Here is an 18284-nt window from a genome sequence, read left to right as displayed (position 1 = left end):
GATTTTAACTTGATATTGCACAGTCCTGACTCTGTCCTTTCTCTTTTCATACTAAAATTCTGGATGCTCTGCTTGAGTCTTTTGTCAGCTGCCTGATTAGATTATTCCTTAATTTTTCTAGATTAAGCTCTAAACAATTTCTCTAAAGTTATTACAAAACATCCCAGGCTTGCTTCAACAGCAGTCAAGAAGCAAAATATTTATTACTATAGATCTACTCACACAAAGTTAAATTCGATTAGTGATTTGTTTTGCCTGGCTAAACAGGATAAGCAACAGATGCTAAAACAGAAGAAGATCCTAAAGGCCTTGTGAAACAATCTCAAGTATTCCCACCACGTCGTTTCAAAAATCTAGACATTTAATTTGCATCTTCATTTAAAATTATTTTTATAATCCTAGATCTTTCAGGGTGCCTTATTTCATTGATTATGCATTAATTCATTTATATTGCTTTCACTTTAATAAAATCATTAGGATCTCAGTTACCTTATAAGTAACTGTACAAAAAATTTTACCATAATCCTTTGTGCCACAGCGGTGTAACCTCACCAGTTAAATGGCTTCATCACCCAGTGTAAATGCAATATAATCCAACAAATCAACTTAACTCGAGAATTCATTGCCTTATTACTCAGTTAAGAGGCGCCTCTTTCTGTGGCCAAGGCAGCAGGGACTCCCCAACCAGCTCCTATTCCCAGTCACCATCTACCGAAACCCACAAGCTGTCAGACTTCAGAGGACTTTTTTTTTTTTTTTTTTAACCAGCAAACCAGCAACTGCCAAAAACTTTGATATAGTCCCTATGTTTCTTTGCAAGATCCTAGCTCAATGGGACCACATGGTTTACAGAGTTACTTTTTCAGCATTTAAAAATAGTGTAGAAACAGAATCACGGAGTTGTAATTCCAGCCCAGTAAGTCCAAAGAAATTAAAAAAAACCAAACAAACTGTGGCACTTACAATAACAGTGCTGTTAATGCTTCTAAAGAAACTATAGTATTTCTTCACCATTTGACTAAATGCCTTGTCCATAACTCAATGTAATGCAGGGCATCTTGCCTGGAAGTGAAAGTGAATTCATTACTCTCACTGAGTAAAATCACTGGCAAATATACCAAAGCCCCTGTCTGCATCCGGACAGGATGTTAGCTGAACACACCAAACTAGTCTCGCTGTGTGCAAGTCGGAGATACATTCAAGGACATTTTAACATAACTCTGGCCCATTTCCTAACATGCTCCAAACATCCTATGATTCATGGCTGTTGATCTCCATTTCAGGTCAGCACTGTTTGGATCCGGATGCATACATGTTAGATGTTTACCGTGCAAATCCTCAGGCAGAATGGGTGATAAAACCCAAAGCAAGCTGAAGCAGAAGGCTGTGGTGTACTGGACAAAAGCCCAATGGACAACAGTGATGCCTGTCATTTTAAGATGCTCTTGCCAGAGACGAAACAGAATAGTAGCTGCAGGATATCATTCCTTCCTGCTGTACTGTCCAACTGATGTTCACCATGTACTACTTTTGGTGTAAGCATTATCACTCCAGCTTCTGGACCATCTGAAAATATCAGATCAGTTATGCTTTCACATGGCTTACACTTGTGCCAGTTGGCCCAGGAGTTAAGGAGGACGGACCAAGGTACGGTGCACAGAAAACAACCTGTCGCATACGGAGTTGCTTCTTTCCTGACTTGGTGTTAGGACATTAATTTTTGGAAAGAATCCAGTGGCACTTAAGGATACCTGAAACACTACCGACCACAGCATAACACACAAGCATCACAGAGACATTAAAGAAGAGAAGGTATCTGTCAAGCGTGTAAGAGAGGAGCTTTACCTGCAGCAGTGCCAAGACGTAGCTGTGTGACAAAATCAGACGTTTCTGCTGAAAGTAAACCTGTGCGGTGTGCATTACTGCAATATTTATGTCTCTCTGTCACTCCTCATGAGTACCTGATGCTGGGGGAGGGAGGGAGGCAGGAGAAAGAACTACTGTATAGACAGCTATACTGCTTTATGTATGTACCACTGTATGTATTACTACCAGTCTTCCAAAATCGTCTGTCTGGATCACATTTCTGTGTGCTATTGTAGTGCCACAAACCATTTTCTCCTTCCTTCCCCTGCCATGCACACAAGCTTCAGGAGACAAATGCTAGGTGAGAAGGGGCATATTCCCCTGGCTCCAACTTTTACTTGATACTCTCAGATTTAAGTCTGTGTAATGCCATAGTATGAGATATGTGTTAATGGTGCCACTTACAGTCATCACCTTTTTTGTTAAACATTATAGATTCTTAATTTGTAACCTAATTTTTTTTTCTTTTGTTTATTTTAGCTTTAATATGTAAGTAACTTTTTATACTATTTGCTGCATTGAGAAGAGAGATCTTTTTTCAGATCTAGTGTAATATAACATGGAGAAGAAAAAGAGCTTCCAATGAGCAGAGGGATTTAATACTCTTATTTAACATTTACACATGAGGGCCTTAAAACCGTAGCCAAACTAGGCCTAGTTGTGCTGGGGGTTTTACAAATACATAGCAAATTGCAGCTCATCATACAGATGGCATGCAGTCTGTGAAACACACAGGCTGACAAGAGAACAGTGGGCTGCAACCGCACTGTGAAAGCAGCACAGCAAACGTAAGAGAGTACGTCTAGTTTGCAGCCAGTCACAAGGATGAGTACCATTCTTCACCTAATTGTCTTGTTCTGGGCTATATTTTATAGAACTGAGGCATGTTTGTTGAGTAGGGAAATCACAACTCTCTGGAAAACAGCAAGTATACTTTTCACCTTTGTCTTATCAAAAAAAAAAATGGGAACTAATGCCTTCAACTGCACTGCAATGTCTCCATCATTGGATGACGATGTTGCACAATGAATTCACCCACAGTCTGAGCAGTGGGTTTCGTTCCTGATTTGGACACACAGGTGAGGTACAAGCTAGTGCTCTGTTTTACCAGGTAGCAATGTAAAAATGTTCTCAACCAAGTCCTCCAGGTGAATATAAAAGTATGCTGTCTTGCAGAGAAAGCCTGTAACTTGGGATGCTCTGCTGAAGCTGTGCAATGAAGATTTTCACATTCTAGAAACCCTACTTCTGGTTCAAAGTTAATTGTGTTCTCCAGTAGTTAACGTTCACTGTTACTGTTCAGTGAAAGAAATCAGCATTGAATCACTAATTTTACCAGCAACAATAACATCTGGGGAGGACAGATGCTGTCTGTCTTTCTTACCTTCCTGAGATTAAAAAAAAAATGATAAAATTTAGCAACTTTATCCTTTAATTTTCTCTAAACCAGTGAAATTTTTAACTTACTTTCTTTTTTCTTTTTCTTAACACTAATGGATGCATAGTTGCAGCCAGGAAAAGACGAGGACAGCTGTATTATAAAATACGCTGCTTATTTTGACAACTATTTATTTTAAATATATGAGAGAGAATAGATCTGTGGTTTGTTCATAGGACTAAGCATAAATGTTTTGTCAAGTGCTTTGTTCCTCATTCCCTTTAGTTCCCCCTGTGGCAATGGACAACTCTTTCTACTATGCTGCTGTTTTCTTTTAGCTGTAAAACAGAACTTGTACTTTTCTTGTAAAGGTAACATGAGAAGCAGTTGAGTTAAATTCTGCTCTCACATGCAGCCAAACAATTCCCTGAACAAAAGAGGAGCTATAAACATCCATCTAGGCAGGACAAACTCAGTGAAGAGATTTTATGTGGAAAGTGCTTTGACTACGCAGAACATCATATATAAATGCTAAGCATCATTGTATTTATAGCCAACGAAAGAGCTTTTATGACTATACAGAAAGCCTAAACATAACTAAAGAATTTGAAATGTCATAGCAAATGAGATAACTCATTCTACAGTACTTCAGACAAACACATTGACCTCATCCATCTTGCCCACTCACTTCACTCTGTGTTCTCCATGGCTGTGCAAAAGAAAGTACAGAGCACCCATCTGCTCACACGACAACTTGCTCAGCATGTTCTGGACCCTGAAATGAGGATTTCATCAAAATTATTTCTGAAATAGAGCTCACTGTATTCTGTACAGGATACAAGGGGTTTTGGAAAACTTTCACTTTTTACAGCTTTGCATCTTAGGAATGTCAAATCTGATGCAGTGAAATCCATCCTGTGAATACTTGTTTTATACTAAAATTGCCTATAACTTTATAAGACATGCATATTGGCAGATGAAGTAAATTCTACGTACAGTGCCCAAACTACTATAGCATGGCCAAACACCTGCTGTCTCTGAAACAGAATGGCAAAATTCTTTTTTGATACAAATGGACCTAATGACCCATGTGTACTGTGGTTAATACTGTTACGCATTAAGTTGTTTTGTGTTGATGTAGTACACTAATTTGATATCATATGCAGCAAACAAACTGAAGAATCTCTGCAACAGTTTTGAATACGAGGTCGCAACTTTAGGCCTTATATTTCAAAATGCTGGTGGAGGCACCTGGAATTTTGTTCCTCCTTAACAGCAGTTGAAGTCAAAACCAAATGACGACGTCACAAAACAATGTATGTGGAAAGCTATTAATAAGAAAGTGGCAGCAAGCAGGGAGAAACTTATTCAGCAAACTCCAAAGATGCCTCAAACATTCATATACTCCATGGTTCTACAAAGACAGCATTTTGCATAGCAACACATAGAGAGCGAGCGAGCGTATTGCGAGAAGTAGGTATTGGAAACAGACTGGAATGCTCTAACCTGTTTATGCAGCTAACGTCACTAGAATGTGTGCATGTGTGCAAATGTGTCAGTGTCTATGTACAATATTAACTACCTCACTCTGTGTTTTCCAGGAAAAATATTTTGGCTTAGACGTTTAATATTCCAAAGCTTTCTATTATTAATTTCACCTCTCCACTAGTCTTTTACATAGATAAAATGTTTCTCCTTCTAAGGGGCAAGATTTGGAACTTACCAAAAGTATATATGAAGAGACATATTTCAGGATATGGATGAAATTTTATTCAAATCATGTTGCCTCAATTACTGCTTGTAATGTGAACCTTATGAGATCAGATCTTGAGGTTAATAGATAACAAATACAAACAGACTGTGTTTCAGTTTTTATTTTTCAATGGCTTTCCATTAATATATGTCTCCTCTGGAAAATAATATGATGCCACTAATCAAAGCAAAATGTTTGTATGTACGTTTCCCTTACACTCCTCATTATGTTATATGTTTTGTTGAAGTAAATCCATATGTAAGTCTATGTATATGTACAGCAGAATGTGTCCATTTTATTGTATCCATGTCAAAAAATAAAAATAATACCAACAAAGAAAGCTCTTAAAATCTAAATATGAGGTTTCGGATAGAAGCAGGTGACAGAAATTGCAAAAAGCAGTGGTGAATCTGTTTTAAAAGCAACTCTGCTGTTATAGCACCTGAACAGCTACACAAAGGACCGCATTCTGCCATTCTTGCTCAGGTGGAGCAATTCTTTGGTCCAAGAGCTCTTTGCTTGGATGACCTCAACGCAGGGTACAAAATGACACTGCTAGGAATCCTGCCTCATTGAAATCAATGTCAAACTGCTTTCAGGTTTCACTTGATCCAGTATTATTTAAACTACTATGAAATACGTAGAGTAAAACTGACTTTAAAGAGAATCATAAAAATGCATACTAAAAGCCAAACAGAATAGTAAGGAGCAAGCAAAAATACTGCTAGTTCAAAGAGAAAGAAGGGGATATAAGCGAGTTGTAAAGAATTATGTTTATTATAGATGCATCTTCAAGTACGAGATATGTTTGTCACTGTTGAATGATCCGGCCAGTTGATGAATGGACATCCTTACTTGCGTCAGATTCAGTGCATGTCACCCAAACCTGGCCCAACCACAACTACTGGAAGCCTCATTTTAGAAACAGAGGCAGGCACAGTAGGAAAAGATAAAGACGGAACTGCTGACTGGCCTGTGAATTAGGAATCACAGAACACTAAAGCTGCTACCCTGTGTCCTGTAAGAAATACTGTTTTCCCAAGAAAGATGCATTAGTTCTTGTTGCCAAAATACATAGTTGTTCCTGAGTCAGACCCAAACGTTTTTTTCACCAACACAACATTTCACATGTGTCTCTGTGCTGTTGAGTTGCTGCTTGTCCTGCAGCTGATTACATGAAAGTGTAAAGAGGAACGTAATCCTCCTAGACAATGTGGCTAGAATGAGGGTTGGAAGCACTGGATAGTAAGGCAGAAGAAAAAGGGATCGGAGCTACCATATAACATATAAATAAGAAAACTCTATTCATGATACTCCAAATCTGAGAGCTTTAGTCTCCTGCTCCCTCTGCTGGACTCCATCCACTTGTACTTTTCACTTAGCTTTATGGCTTTTTTTCTTCTAACTGAAATGTATGGACAACTGAACTTCATGAAATAATGCACAGTTTATTGTAGTTTTTTCATGTGGTCTGAAATTATTACCTTCTTATAAAACGACCAACATACAATAAAATGAAATACTGTCAAGTAATCAAAAGACAACATACTGTAAACACTGATTAATAAAAATTCCCAAAAGAAAAATACCCAATTAATGCCATTAATGTTGTAGTAGAGGTATTTGTTGTTTAAAACTGCTTAGTTAAAATGCAGACATAGAGCTTCTGACTAAAAAAAAAAAAATCAAATAACCTGAGTTGGAAAATAACCAGAAAATCAAAGAGGTGCAGGCTCTCACCAATTCTTCTTTTCATTACAAAATGAGAAGGAAAAATAATAGAGTAACAAAAAAACCCCTCTCTCAGTCCAGGCAGGCTTTGCTGCAGTTCAGTGCTCAGCCCCAGGGCAGGAATGAGGAAAGACTCCACGCAGGTCAAAAGCTCTGCTGAAGTCAAACGATTCTGCCTGTTGGCCCCTGGTCAACACGAGGTTCCTCAAACAGCCACGGAATGAGCTCTTGCTTGTGAGGCACTTTTGCTTCACATCAGCTGAAAAACAAATGTGAAATATGTAGAACCTATTTCCAGTGAACTGAAACAATAGAAAGGCCCAGGTTATTATTCAACTTCTTCCCCTCCCTCCCAACCAAGACATAAAACCGACACCTGAAGAGTACCAAGTTACACTTGTGTTTAGATGAGCTGGGACATCCCACAACAGACAGTCACTGCTGCCTTTAAGTGTATACCATGCACTGGGAAAACTTGCGCAGAGTTTGCAGAACTAATTTGTCCCAAGGAACAACGGAAGATAAGAGAGAGGAAAAGAGAGGAGAAAGCCACTCTACATAGTTGTCTTCCAAGGTGAAATTGAAACTGGCAGAATATGAAGCAATAGTTGAGTTGCACACAGTCATTGGCAAATCAAAACATGAGGTTGGTAGAAAGTCCAACTCTTTTTTCTCCATACAACCTGTGAAACAATTCGTTCCACTTCTGCAGTATTCAACTGAACTGAGGAATTTCTCTCTTCTCTACGAACCCTAATCTTTACAGATGGAGCACTAGAAGAACAATTAGTATCATATTACCCTATTTTTTTTTTTTTTTAAAAAAAAAGGTTTACAAGAAGCTGATAAGGCTGCTTTGGTATTTGAAGACCAAATATTAATCAAAATCTGGTTCACTAGCAGTAATTCATTCTTCACAAAGCACCAAAACCTTTCCAACAGAAGGCTCTGTAACATTTCAAACTATAATCCCTAAAGCTTTCCAAATATTTAAAAGCTGAGTTTGCCCTTCAGACGTCATCACTTTGTGTTTTCACACAAAACGAAATATCAGAACTGATAAACTGTAACAGCTGCTTCAGAGACAAATGTATATGGGTGATTTATGCTACGTTTAAAAGTGTAAGATATTCAAAACCATACGAAGCCTACTCACTCTCAGTACTGATGTGCTCATTAAAAGGCATGCCTGCAAAAAGGCCAAACTCATGATGTTCGAAATTCAATCCTCTTAATGAATACATTGTCTTGGCTCAAATTATCAACTAATGAGTTGCACAACTCAATTGAAAAGTAATTCAATTATATATTTTTTTGTGTAACTATCTTTTTATATTACCATCGTAATACGATTGACAGACTTCAGAAGGGAACTTGCACAGAACATGGGAAATACATGTTAATTTGCAGCAGCTTGACTTCTGCCTGCACAGCCCCTGACAAAAAACATTATTAAAAATAAAGCAAAGAAAGAGCACGATAGAAACCTTACTTAGATTAACGTGAAGGAAAGCCTTAATATGAATTTGCAAGAGAACCATACCTCAACATACACAGGCAGGGATGTTGTGAAGTCTGAGAGAGACTGTGAAAGACAAACCATGTGGAGGAAATCCTTCTCAGAAACTAAGGAGCACGTTTGTGTAGGAAAGTGATATGAGTTCAGTTGATCTTGCCAACACACTCAACAGCTAAATGCAGTCCTCCACAAAGACACTATACACAAATATTAATACGTTGTCATCTCAGCGACAATGTTGAAAATGGTAACTGTGATTTATAACTCAATCATGAACTTCACGAATCAGATAGAGAGGGAGGGAGGGAGGAAGAGAGCGCATGTGTTAAAAGTCATTCTTATGAAAGAGAATGAGAGTAGGATGGAGAGAAGGGAAGAGAAATATTATTGTACCTACCAGGATAGCCTCCAACATAAATGGGATTGTTCGTATCTGCAGATGTTGACTGGATGTAGGGATTATCAGTTTGAACCAAGTTCCCATCAATTATCAGTGAGAGGCGATGTTTGCTTTTATTTGCTTGAAGCTTGTGCCATTTTCCATCACACAAACTATTTGTGCCTCTTGGTTCATATGTAGCTGTTATTCTGCCAGCTCCATTGTTGACATGGAATAAAACCTGTATAAACAGCCAGATGCCAATAAAGATATAAAGTAAGAATACATGAACTAATTTGCCTAGATAAAAGCACAATCACACTGGTGCAGAGATTTCCGTTTTAATAAATGTTTGGTAATTATGCAAAGCTAAGTATCTTTAAAATCTAAAAGATTTAGATCTATCCATGCAACGGCCCGTTGGGTTAGCTTGGCATACTTCACTTGGGATTTCAATGTTTCTTACAAATAGAATTACAGAATTATTACAGAATTATTATCAAGATTGGAAAAGACCTAAAACAAATCAAGTCTTGTCTCACAGAAGCTGAAACTTCAAAACTGAAAGAAGAACCACTGTATCTAACTGAAGAGAAAGAGAATGGACTGAAAGCACTTGTCATTGCCAATACATGTATTGATCTATTTAATGTATTTATTTTTCAAAGCAGTAGACATTTCTCCAACTCTGTGGTGAGGAGTAATATGTAAACATTAACTGAGAAAGTATGCCCCACAGGAACAGTGATATTTAACACTGTCCCTAGCTAGGAAGTTTTGAATAAAAAATGAGCTATTTCTGAGAAAAGGAAATACTTAAGAGCAATCAAGTATACATTTTTTATGCAGGAGATGAGTGGAGAACCATGTATTGATTGTTAAAAGGTTTATGGAGCATAATGGCCAGTAGTAGTAGAGTGAGAGTTAATTGCTCATGAATATTGAAGAAAATATTACAAAACAAGGTGCTTTGTACATGCAATAATATGTTTATCAAGGACAAGTGTAGCTCTATGGGAGAAAAAGTATTAAGCTACAAGAAAGGTATGTATTTGGTCTAACAAACAAGGTATGTAGTCTAGGAGATGACAGTGGCTGCAGACAAACATAAATTACACTAAGTAAAAAGGCAAAAAGTTCCAGTGACTTCTGCTAATCTCATATTTTATCATATGATGATGATAAGAAACCTTGAGACTGAAAGTCTGTCCCACACTAGTTCTGTGGGGATTTGGTTCAGACATTTTGCCTCCATCATGTTTCACTGGTGTCTATTTAGTGCTACTTAACAGTTCTAGCCTCCCAGTTTTAACCAAGCCTTGTGAAATGAGCGTGCCAGCAGAGGACAGCCTACCTTGCCATTTACAATCTCCAGTCCAATGGCATCAACCTTAGCACTGCTGACCCCGAGGAGAATGCCATGCACCGCTGTCGTACGAAACTCCAATGTGATGTTCACATCAGACCGGACTTTGTAACCTTCTCTGACTGAAAAGAAGTTAAAAGCTTCTAACAGAAGACTTGTAACCCACAGTACAAAGTAGAATACATATATTATCATTAAAAGGCCTAAAAAGCTTGTTAATTACTCTGCTGGGATACAACCTTGCAGAACCTCTAGAAAGTAAGTTTTCCAAAGTTATAATTCACATTTTATGCTGGAAAAGATAAATTAATGAAAGAAAACTTATTTGGGAATTTACATTTAATACATTCCATCTCATTTGTAAGAAACAGTAAAGAGCACAAATGTAGTCCTTCACATTACTTCACAATTCCCCTACGTCTTTTGTCTCCATACCCTTTAACAGACCTTAACATCATGAATATGGATATTCTTAGCTGAATAAAGAGGTAGTTCATTTCTTTCCCAGTGCTAGAATCATTAGCTCTTTCATTTGTGGAAGATAGCCGTTTGCAGAAATGAACACTTTTGGACAGATGGAGTAAAGGGACTCAGTTAGAATTACACATGCAAGGCATGCACTCTTTGTGCGAGTCCATTAATTACATACGGTTCCAGCAAGACCTAAAACCAGTACATTTTCATTAACATTAATTCAGTAAGGTACTGCTTTCATTTAATGACACTTACCAAGAGCAGCAAAGCCACTCCCATCAAAGAAAGTACCGTCCTCCACTGTTACATAGCATTTATTCACAGCAAAGATGGAAACAGGGCTCTCGTCCAGTTGTTTACTATTAATCGTCATGCCACCAATGCAGGCAGGAATACTGTGAGTCACCTAAGTATATTGAAACACGAAAGTTCATGTGTAATACAAACTGCTGCAATGCTCTCTTACTGATTCACCTTATGTTACTGTAAATAAAAGATTCTCTGAACAAAACACAGTAGGATCTAAAATATTTACGTAATTACATTTCTATTATTACACATACTTATATAAGGTTACAAACATACATAATGTCTTAGAGTCAAAATAAATATTGTTTAGAAACACAGTTTACACTCTCTAAGACATACAGAAAGAATTGCGTTTGCTTGAATGGGAGCAGTGATATGCCCAATAGTTAAAGACATTCCAAACATGCTTCAGCAAATTAACAAGTAAACCAAGATTTTGTACGATATTCTGGAAGTACAGAACACCAGAGTTCTATTCAGCAAAAAGGTTCATTAGAATTTCTCACTATTACTATTTTCAGCAATTGTAGATTCACCTTATTATTCAATTAAAAAGCACAGGTGAAGAAAGTAAGCCCAGGAACTGAGAAACCTTGTTATCATCACCAGATTCCTCCATGAGATAATGGGCTGCACAGGAAGGAAGGTGACAAAAACCTACAGCCTAAAAGCACATGTAAAAAGTATGTTTTAATCTCAGATAGCTAAACCCAGCCTTTCAGAGATATTTAAGGCACCTAATTCCTATTCAAATGCAATAGGACCTAGGTACTAAAATGTCTGAGATTCTAGGTCATATTTTTATCTTATACTATGAAACACAGAGATTTATATTCTTTATCCATTTTTAATAGAGATTGATAGAAGTAAAAATTCAATTAAGGGCTATTACTAAAACACGAGGATACAAGCTCTAGCTAGAGTGGCTAAGACATAGAAAGTTGGAAAGATTTATCTGTTAAAGGGTCATTGTTTTCTTTGTAGTTTCTTTCCCTAAGTACTCCTTTTTTTGCCCCTGTCAGAGTCAGGATACCGAATTAGATGAGTCTGATGCAGTATACTCATTCTATTATTGCAAAATATCAGAGACACCCCACAACTCCAAAACTTCTTACATTCCCAAGATTCTTAGGCACGTAGTCTAAGGGGAGTCCTCCCACGTAGAGCTTTCCCTCCACATCCAAAGTGCTACCATCTCCCAGAGCACTGACTGCTACCATTTCCTGTCTGTCCACAATGATTAGACCTTTCCTTTTAATGTATTCCGTCTTTATCTGGAAAAAATAAGAACATGCAAACATAAATCAATAAGCTGAATCAGTTACCTAGCCATCATTTGCCAGAGAAGTAAGAATATTTTTTTTTTGCCATTTCAGAATGCAACTCAGCAGCTAAACTGCTTCCTTGCCTCCCCAAGGGCTCACAATGATTGAATGTTATCCTGCATAAGTTTTTCAGTGTCTTAACAACCATCATGTAAAACCACTAGTCTACTGCCTTAGGATATGAATACATCACTGAGTTTTGAAGAGGGGAGTACTGCGCTGGTCTTCTGCAATTATTGTGCTGCCCACCAGCTGAGGCATCTTAGCTCTCTGAAGTGCACACTCCTACACTGTAATTTGATGATGGGCAGTGCTGAATTTGCTATGACTAAAATGCTTTCCAGTTCTGTCCGTCTTGTTCATTCACGCCCCTATGCCTTCCTTGCACTAAAGCAATTACTTACATGCAGATGATGGACTTTATTTGAAGTCAGCTAGCCATTTATTCTTCCCTTTTAGCCCCACTCAGAATCCTGATCAGGTTTAACATGAAATTTCAGGAACATTTGGGTTGGTAAGGGGATAAAGTGGTACAGTAGGGTGATATGAGTGGATGGCAGAAAATGGAAAGAAAAAGTGCTTCTTTTGGCGGCAATGCATATTAGCTTAAATTGATTGTAGAGCTACTGCAATAATCACCCTCAGCTGTGAAGTGGTGTGATTCAGACTTAATCTCTGAAAAAAACGTTCAGGCTCATGTTTTTATGTCCTGGGTAGTAAAGGTAGGTCAGCTCCCATATGGAATCTTCATCTCTTAAAAAGTGGATAGTGTGAGTACGAGTTTTATGTGAGTATATTTAATGTTCAACATGCAGAGGTAAATCCTGGAGTGTTCTTCCTTTCAGGGAAGGCAGCAGAGCTTAATTGTAATATCTCTCTCTGATAGAAGTTCACATTTGCTTTCTTGATGTACGTTTTTGCTATTTTTTCTTCTGTTGATTATATATGAAAAGCAAAAATAACACTCTGCTGATTCCTAAGGCGCCTAGGAGAGGTGGCAGCTTTGTGTCATCAATTCCTTTTCCCTCAGAAGCCACTTCCTGGAGTTAAAGCTTCACATATGGACAAGGGTAGGGAAGCTTAGCAGGATTAATATTGTCATCCTCACCTGCCTTAAGGAAAAGTAATGTGGTCAGAGTTGCTTTTAAAACTCAAGCAGACATCACACTCATTTCTCAGAAAGAAAGCCAGAGACAGCAGCGGCTGGGTTGCTCAGAGGAACTGGGCCAATAGAAGCTGACACCAGGTTTTTGTACAGAAGGCCCTGAAGGCTAGGTGACGCCTGAAAGCTGTAGCCATAATTTATCTTCAAACTCTCCTTATGCCAAGTCCTCCCCATCCAGCCTCCATTCATTCCAAATGTCTACCTTTCTCACGTTGCACTAACCAAGGAAAGGAAAGAGAGTGCTTCCCTGTTAGCACTTGCCGCTATGACATGCTCATAAGTGATAAGTGGGAGAAGAGAGAAATTGTGCACCCACAAATCTCTTTCACCCTGTCACACTCAGTTTCAGGTCTTTGGTGACACGGTGCATGGAAAGCTCTCTGTGGAAAAAGTCAGAGTTTCTAGATGTCTCTGTTGGGTTCTTCCCTGGTGAAGATGACCATTATCACATAGTTTGTGAACTATTTTATTTCTAAATAATCTGAGATACTTGACAGTAGTTGGATGTTAGAATCGATAAATAATGAATGAGAATTTAAAAAGGAAATAATCATACTCAAACACAGTTATCTGAATGGTTTCATGATTTGGTTAAAATCTGTTTGCCTTTGCAACACAGAAGCATACAGGAAAGGCAGGGGAAAAACACCCCAATAACTACAGGGAAGAGAAAATGGAGTACAAGATTGGTGACTACCTACCGTATGCCATTTTCCATCACTGATAACAGCAGGGTGAAAAGCTACTGCTTTTCCTTTGCCTAGATCAAATGAGAAATAGAGCTGTCCCCTATGAAGCTGTAGGGCTGCATAATCAACCTGGTTCTGGTGAGCCATGTAGTAAATCAGGCCACTGGAGGCAAAGGTTCTGAGATTCAGCTGGACAGAAAGTCTAGACAATAAAAATTCAGTGTTACTGAAAGATATTTCTTCTGCATCGATAAAAAGCTTTTCTGGAGGCAGAAAATAGCCTCAACCAATTTATTACTATGAACGGAAACTTATTATTACAAAGGCCAGAAAAGTAGAATTTGCATTGATTCTAAGAAAGCATGACCTATAATGTACTTCACAATAGAAACCAGTGCCGCATCTGTCAGAGACAGAAAAAGTGCTTGTTACAGAGTGAGCTGGGCTTGAAGAGGGACAGGCGTAGGAACTGCAGGCTTCCCTATTGCCCCAAGAAAGGAATACATTCCAGGATAATGTGATGGCATCCATTACTATCAGCCAGGCTTGCTGGGATATAATGGGCAGACTGAGAACAGAGGGAGGCTTATAAAAGGTAGAGGAGCTGATTGAGCCATTTATTTTGGAGACGCTATGTTCAGACTACATGGCATCAATCCTCTGCAATGTCCTCATGTTCAATAGTTCAACAGAAGGGCTAAAAGCAAGAAAGGCTCTTTTCTCCATGCCTGCAGAGGCTTCCTGAGTTGAAAGAAGCATTCACAAGGGGCTTGCAAGCTGTGTTTTGAGGGCCTTTTTGGGAGCCTCTCAAACAAATAAGAGTGGCAGAGAGGCCATCGCATGTTAAGTCTCATCAGAATGATCCTTCTCAGTAGTCTTAGCACCTTCAGTGACCTGGGGAGTGAAGCAGACATGGAAGGTGCAATTGCAGAAAATCCAGAGGGGGCAAGATGTTATCTGCATCAGTCAAAGGAGCAGGGACTAGCTGAGCTCTATATGTGGAAAACAGACACCAAAATATTTACAGAAGGTACAGTCGAGCTCTTAAGTCTGAGAGGAAAAAAAATGCAGAACTCTGACCATGAGTTAAACTTATGACCACAAACCTAGGAAAAACACATTAATTACATTGCAGCGGTCATGATACCTTCTTGCATGAGGAACCCACAGAAACCTGAAGCGAGGGCCATGTTCAAAGCTGGTGATGCAGTGCTCACTCATGAAAACCATCACTGTGCTTCTTGTAGCTCAATACAAGATAACACTGCGTGCATGTGTGATTCAGGATATACTCACTTCTTCCTGACAGTAGACTGATTGAAGAGCAGTGTCAAGTGGCTGCCTCTGGCAAGTCCAAACTGATGGGCATCTTGAACATAACCAGGTAGCGCATCTTTTGCACAAACTACCTGTTAATGAAAGGGCTTCATTAAGAAGAACAGTATCAGGTGCTGATCAGCAAGTGCTGAATGGCAATGTGCCTATGCAGAACCTTGTAAGGAGCAAAACTGAACCACAGGATAACCACAAAGTGTACAGCGACATCAATTAGCTAAACTCCCAATCATTCTGTGGTATCTTTAGGCTCAAGAAGAACTAGTTCTAATGATTAAGCTATGTCTTACGGACAGCATTGGTCTTTTCTACTGAGAAATGTTTGTAGATTGAGAAGTATTCATTTGCCATTTGTCTTAACTGATAACCCTTTTGATAACAAATGGAAGACGGTACAATTTCAGTGTGAAAATCTTACGGACTTGGTAGAAGTATTTTCCTATTTAGTTAGGAGGCACATTTTTGTTATGATTTGAGTGATGGAGAGCCGAGTAACAGAGTATGAGCCAAAGCTATACTTCAGCTCTAAGAAGGACAGCTTATTTCTTTTTATAGCCACAGTTGTAAGAAATGTATAAAATCATGCTTTCTGTTGCCACAGAAAAATGATTTCAGGATGCTTTGGAAATACTTCATTATAAAGATGTGCAGCTGCAGAAGGAGAGAAGTAATGCTGCCTTCTCTCTTGGGAACAGGGGCTGTGTGAGAGGAAACAGGTGCCAACAAGCTGCATTGAGACACTGTGTGTCTCTGGGATAGTTTGTGCCTTGTCTTTGACACAGAGCAGAGACTGCACGTGTGTGACCAGGAAAATGTGAATGCTGAATTGCCCAGCTAATGCAAACCTCAGCACAGAGCCACTTTGTCAGGAACACACTAAAGATAATAGTTACTGTCAATTCCTTTTGCTGGGAGATTAAAACTTCATTTTTTCTTTTCTTTTTTTTTAGTGTTGCTACCTGAACAACGACAAACCTAACTACATTTCCTTTCCAAAAGGCCAACAGGCTGCTACAAAGCTTTACATCACAGTTTTTCTGTAAGGAATAATAATTTCAGATCCACATTCATTGAACCATTCCATATCACAGAAGAAGCAAATATACACAGTCCAAATATACACTTGTCCATATACAAGCTCTCTAAACTCTGAAAATTCTCCACAAAGCTAAAATGCATCTTGCTGTTCAACACTTTCCTAGAAGAGGCAATAGAGCTTTGCTTAATACATACTTTTTTTGTATCTGTTAGAGGCCTCAGGGGAACTGCTAAAGCCTGAAGTTCAGTCTGAATCTCAATGTCTTCTGGCTGTATGGCTGGTTTAGGCTTCTCTGACAAAAAGCAGCTGTCCATATCCACATGTTCATACTTCATGGAAGTAGTGAAATACAAAAGCCTGTATTTAAAAAAAAAAAAAAAAAGTTTTAAGAGGTGAAATCCCAAATCTCTGAATTTCCCGAGCACAAGGACAGGATTTCACTAGCAACTGGAGAAAGGGAAAGTAGCAGCATGGTGGGCCAAAAAGACTGAGAAGTGGCAAATAATCTGTTCACAGAACAATATTAACAGACAGTATTCTTGGAAAACCATTCTGTCTACAAATGCAGATGAAACTATAGTAGAGAAAGTTGCATTTTGTGCAGCATCTCTATACACATTGAAGATATTTTTGATGGTATTTGGAAATGTAGCTGATAACACAGTCTGTTATAATACCCAGATAATCAGTATCATGTTTTCCAAAACAAGGCAGTCACCCCTCTGACTTACTCCCTGTTAAAAATAAGATTGCTGATACAGCCACGAAAGGAACCAGCCATTTTTAGCCCTAAAATGCCCTCTCCTGCTGGAATGCCACCAGCATAGAAGTTGGAAATATTCATAGAGCTCATTTCTGCTGATGAACCAAGCCTCAATTCTGCAGGGTTACTTTCATCCACTTGTACAGTTATGATCCTGAAAAAGATAAAGTAGGGAAAACATTCAACAAGGGCCTTAGATATTCATTTTCAAATGAAAAGCATCAAGCATTCCTTTCAGCCTCAAAAACGTCCTGTTCTAAGAAATAACAATTCCGTCACTTTGATAATCCTTTCAGTGCCTTAGAACTAGAAGATCTTCTTCTTAAGGTACTTTTTAACATTTAGAGTTTTGTCAAATTCTTTCTAAATTATTTTGATAGGTATCTTTCCAAATTATCTTGATAGCTGTATTTTTTTCTAATACTATTTAGGATACTTTATTCAAGTGACCCAAGCTGTCTAGAGATTTTGAGAGCTTTTAACTACAGCTTCATCAGTGGCTGTATGCTGTATACAATTACCATGTAAATCAGAATACCTCCATTAACATCAGAAAAACACAGCCCTGATTATTCTACCTAATGAGCTAATGCAAGGGCAGTTCCTCAGAGGGCTCAGTGAACTAACAACAGCATAAAACAAGTAAACAGGTAGTACTGTTTGCAGTCACATGTACCTCTTATTCCGGATCAGGATGACAGAGTGTTCTTGTCCATCACTGTATGTTCCATTAGGAGACTGAAGAATTACTTTTCTAGTACTTGCTCTGTCTCCAGTATTAACATGCACTGCAAGATGACCATTAATCAGCATGATGGAAAAGAAGGGCTGTGGATTTAATCAGAAGATTAATTTTTAACTATAACTCAATTTCCTGTGACTCAGTGTTAAAATAGAACATACTTTGGAAAAATTTAACTCCAACTTTGTTGTAAACAAACTATTTAATGAAATTCAAAGACTAGTAGGCATGTATTGGTACCTCTCAGAGTGCAGAGCCTTCTAACACAAAACATGAAAGCTGGAAATTTCACTGGTCATTATAAAAATTCAGGTTAAAATGCAAGAGTTTTTTTATACCACTACCACACTGCTCCTTCCCTTAGAGGAAGGAAATAAGAAGGGACAGGCATTCCTATTAAGACTTTGTCCTTGGACTCCAGGAGCTCCAAAACATTCCACCTGATATGAGA

General features: G+C 38.4%; 2 protein-coding genes across 2 annotated transcripts in view; one reads left to right on the top strand and one right to left on the bottom strand.

Moving 5' to 3' along the window:
- Positions 1 to 1515, top strand: part of ARHGAP28 (Rho GTPase activating protein 28) — a 72298-nt gene extending 70783 nt beyond the window's left edge. The window contains exon 15 of the mRNA XM_010118090.2: positions 1284 to 1515. Within this exon, the coding sequence (XP_010116392.1) occupies positions 1284 to 1375 (92 nt within the window). The 3' untranslated portion in view covers positions 1376 to 1515. The remainder of the gene's footprint in view (positions 1 to 1283) is intronic.
- A 5311-nt stretch (positions 1516 to 6826) lies between these two features.
- The window catches only part of LAMA1 (laminin subunit alpha 1), a 107498-nt gene continuing 96040 nt past the window's right edge, over positions 6827 to 18284 (bottom strand). Inside the window, exons 54-63 of the mRNA XM_086741492.1 lie at positions 17768 to 17919; positions 17060 to 17245; positions 16523 to 16685; positions 15251 to 15363; positions 13967 to 14156; positions 11891 to 12049; positions 10722 to 10872; positions 9981 to 10114; positions 8645 to 8867; positions 6827 to 6987 (exon numbers count right to left, since the gene is read on the bottom strand). Of these exons, the coding sequence (XP_086597618.1) occupies positions 6827 to 6987; positions 8645 to 8867; positions 9981 to 10114; positions 10722 to 10872; positions 11891 to 12049; positions 13967 to 14156; positions 15251 to 15363; positions 16523 to 16685; positions 17060 to 17245; positions 17768 to 17919 (1632 nt within the window). The remainder of the gene's footprint in view (positions 6988 to 8644; positions 8868 to 9980; positions 10115 to 10721; positions 10873 to 11890; positions 12050 to 13966; positions 14157 to 15250; positions 15364 to 16522; positions 16686 to 17059; positions 17246 to 17767; positions 17920 to 18284) is intronic.

The sequence above is a fragment of the Chlamydotis macqueenii genome, chromosome 2 (genome assembly GCF_036417535.1).
Source record: "Chlamydotis macqueenii isolate bChlMac1 chromosome 2, bChlMac1.mat, whole genome shotgun sequence".
Lineage (NCBI taxonomy): Eukaryota > Metazoa > Chordata > Aves > Otidiformes > Otididae > Chlamydotis > Chlamydotis macqueenii.
This window is presented reverse-complemented; position numbering and strand designations above follow the sequence as displayed.